Below are 3,293 nucleotides of genomic sequence, written 5' to 3' on the forward strand. Positions count from 1 at the left end.
CGCGCGGGCAAATTTGGATCGGCGCGTTGGAGGTGCTCTTATATATAGTGAATTTCTTTTACCAAAAAAATATAGTGAATTTTAAATATGAGATTATACATTTGGTGTCTTCAAAGAAAAAGAATAAAAATAAAAATTCAGACACCTCTCACTGTAGCTGTTCCCATCATCCCATGTGTAATAGTATACACAGGCCCCACATCGTGGAATCCAACCCACAGTCGTCCACTCGTCGTCGTCTCTAGCGGTCAAAGCTCAACCACCGCCGCGTGCGCACCTCTCTCCGTGACCCACCACGCCCACGGCCGAAGCGCGCCGCCGTGCCCCAGCCTGGTCGGCGTGCTTCCACCGCCGGCGAGTCGAACCCGGTGCGCCCTATACGCGCTGGTGGCGGCCCAGTGCGCCGCCTCCCCTCTTCGCCACATCCGGGTGAGTCGGATATTAATTTTTGGATCGGTTGGTAGATTTCTCCTCCGGTGCCTGTTTCCAAGGGACTGCCGATTTGAGATCTACTGCAAACAAATGCGTGTGTACCGATGCAAATGCAAAGGGAGGAAGAACATCTGAGCCTCAGATAAGCAAGGCTGCCTCAGAGGAATCAACAGGTAAACGCTGCTTGACTCAATCGGACATGCACAGTTTGAGAGATCATTATGTGTCTTCGTTGTCCACCGCTGTTTTTTGTTTCTTTAACCATGGTTCTGCACACGATATTCTGGGGATACATATTTTCGAATGAATCTTGCCTCATAGACTAGCATAATAAGTAGGAGTAGTATGCTTTGATGGGCTTGGCTTCAAAATCATTGCTTTGGGGGCGGCAATTTCTCAACAATCAAGCGTAGCTTTACCTAGGACAGGGGCAGCCCCTCAGATCTTTGAAGGCTAAAATCAAGGGCATGACACCAAAATAATGCACATGTGTGAGGTATAACAAATCAGGATCCCGATTCCCTTCGTCCTGGTTCGCCTTGGCCTTTTCAGTTTTCCCTTGCCCCCGTCTCAGCAAGAGGGGAGAATTGCTTCTCTGCCATACGAACGCAATTCCAAACTGGTAATTCTAGTAATATCTTGTGTTCTTGCATCATGCTGAGCACAGAGCACTCCTACTCTGTCCTACTTGTAATGATATGCATGCAAAAGCATAGGTCTCATTGATATCAACATTTTTTCAATGGACTGTGTCTGGGGTATATTTTACAGTCTTCTATTTTTATGAAATTAACCTACTTGCAGTAAATCGAAGTTCAACCAATCTTACAATGTCCTTAGCTGTGGAGCTAAAATCCCCTTTCATAAGACATACTCAAGTAAGAGCACTGATATTGGTTCACATTCTGACACAGGCAAGCCACACCTCTGCTTGTTTTACGAATTTGATCTTGGTTTGCAAATGGATTACCAAGGGAGCACTGTTAGGGATTTCCTTCATGCTAATGGACAGGTGGTGCTAGAAAGGGTGGATAACAATCATAATCTAAGATCTTTCACTCAAAAGGAGATAGAAGACATCACCGGTGGGTATAGCACCATGCTGGGAGAAGGCGGGTTTGGTAAAGTTTACAAAGGAAAATTAGATGATCTTCATCCAGTCGCAGTAAAGAGATACAAAAATGGAACCAAGAAAGAAGAGTTTGCCAAAGAGGTGATAGTACATTCCCAGATAAATCATAAGAATGTCGTCAGGCTTTTCGGTTGCTGCACGGAGGAAAATGCTCTTACAATTGTTATGGAGTTTGTATGCAATGGAAACCTCTACAACATCCTTCACTGCAGCAGCAGCAATGCTAATGGCTGTATGCCCTTCCCTTTGGACAAACGGTTGGACATTGCCATTGGGTCAGCTGAAGCATTATCATGCATGCACTCAATGTACAGTCCTGTTCTTCATGGCGACATCAAACCTGCTAATATACTGCTAGATGAAAATTTTCGGCCAAAGATATCAGATTTTGGGATAGCAAGATTGCTTGCGGCTGACAAGACTCAGCATACCAGACACGTCATTGGTTGCATAGGTTACATGGACCCTTTATTGTCGCAGAGTGGGATTCTACTTCCCAAAAGTGATGTATACAGTTTTGGAGTTGTTTTGCTGGAAATCATCACCCGAAAGAAAGCTGTGGAGGGCAATAACAACCTTGCTAAAAGTTTTCTGGAAGCCGTGAGAAAAGGGAAAAAGGTGAGACAAATGTTTGATGAGGAAATTGTGAATGATAAAAAAAACATGAAATTTCTTGAAGATATCGCAAAACTAGCAGCTGAATGCTTGAAGTTGGAGGAAAAAATGCGTCCAAAAATGCTTGAAGTAGCGGACAGACTTAGGACAATTAGAAAAGCTTACCACCTGCGCAAGGGCAGACATTCTACAGGTAATGAGGAGTTTGTATAATCCTTTCCGATTGGCATGGCAATTTTAGTAGTTTCTCGTTCCTTCAATTAATGTTAATTCCATCTCACTAGCTGGTTCCATATGTATCACATTTAAATTCAATTAAAATGGTTAACTCCATATTGCTAAAGTCCTTGTATAGCGTTAATTTGTTTCGTGATTCTCATTCCTCTCTAATCTTAAAAGGTGTCTTATTAGATTTCATTCCGCAAGGTCAATCACATATAACCCAAATTTCATTCAACTTTATCACATCAGGAACATGTCAATAAATTTCATTTTGCTAAATACTAGAACTAAGTAATCAAATATTTCATGAATAACTTCTCATATTAATCTTTATTTCAATTTCTCCTAATACAGGTAGCAATTCCAGACTTACTAAAAGTGAAAAGGCAGAGGATGTTGTACCGATCGTTTCCATTGACGAACTGAGGAAAATAACCAGGAATTTCGGCAGTTGTGCTCGAATAGGAGAGAACATATATGGTGAAATTTTCCTCGGTGTGCTTAAAGATGGACATAATAAATCCACGATCATGAAGCTTTTTCCTAGTGCTATTTTAGAGGTCTTGGTTGCATGCCTTGCCTTTCTTCACCATTCTAGTTAATGCTCTTTAATTATCAGTGTAACAAGGCTTTCCTTTTAACTACCACCCTTCTGCTTCAGGTTCCCTTGCCCTTGCTCTCAAGATTCAGACATGAGAATGTTCTCCAGCTTCTTGGATACTGTGTTGAAGAAAATCATACATCCTCGAAACCAGAAAACCGTTTTCTTGCTTACGAGTATACATCCAGGGGATCCTTGCACGATATTCTTCATGGTGAGTTGTTACTTTCAGAAACTCTCAGCTTGGTCACACTTGTTCAGTTGTTAGAGCAACTCTAGCAGATTCCCTAC

General features: G+C 42.3%; 1 protein-coding gene across 3 annotated transcripts in view; it reads left to right on the forward strand.

The window, feature by feature from the left end:
- Positions 1–231: 231 nt before the first annotated feature.
- The window catches only part of LOC119319448 (probable serine/threonine-protein kinase PBL6), an 8,821-nt gene continuing 5,759 nt past the window's right edge, over positions 232–3,293 (forward strand). For all 3 annotated transcript variants that reach the window (XR_005154483.1, XM_037593929.1, XM_037593930.1), the window contains exons 1-4: positions 232–605; positions 1,347–2,372; positions 2,756–2,961; positions 3,063–3,216. Coding sequence is in view for 2 of the 3 variants with exons in the window: in XM_037593929.1 (XP_037449826.1) it covers positions 1,394–2,372; positions 2,756–2,961; positions 3,063–3,216 (1,339 nt within the window). In the remaining variant the exon portion in view is untranslated. The remainder of the gene's footprint in view (positions 606–1,346; positions 2,373–2,755; positions 2,962–3,062; positions 3,217–3,293) is intronic.

This window comes from Triticum dicoccoides, chromosome 6A (assembly GCF_002162155.2).
Source record: "Triticum dicoccoides isolate Atlit2015 ecotype Zavitan chromosome 6A, WEW_v2.0, whole genome shotgun sequence".
In the NCBI taxonomy this organism is placed as follows: Eukaryota; Viridiplantae; Streptophyta; class Magnoliopsida; order Poales; family Poaceae; genus Triticum; species Triticum dicoccoides.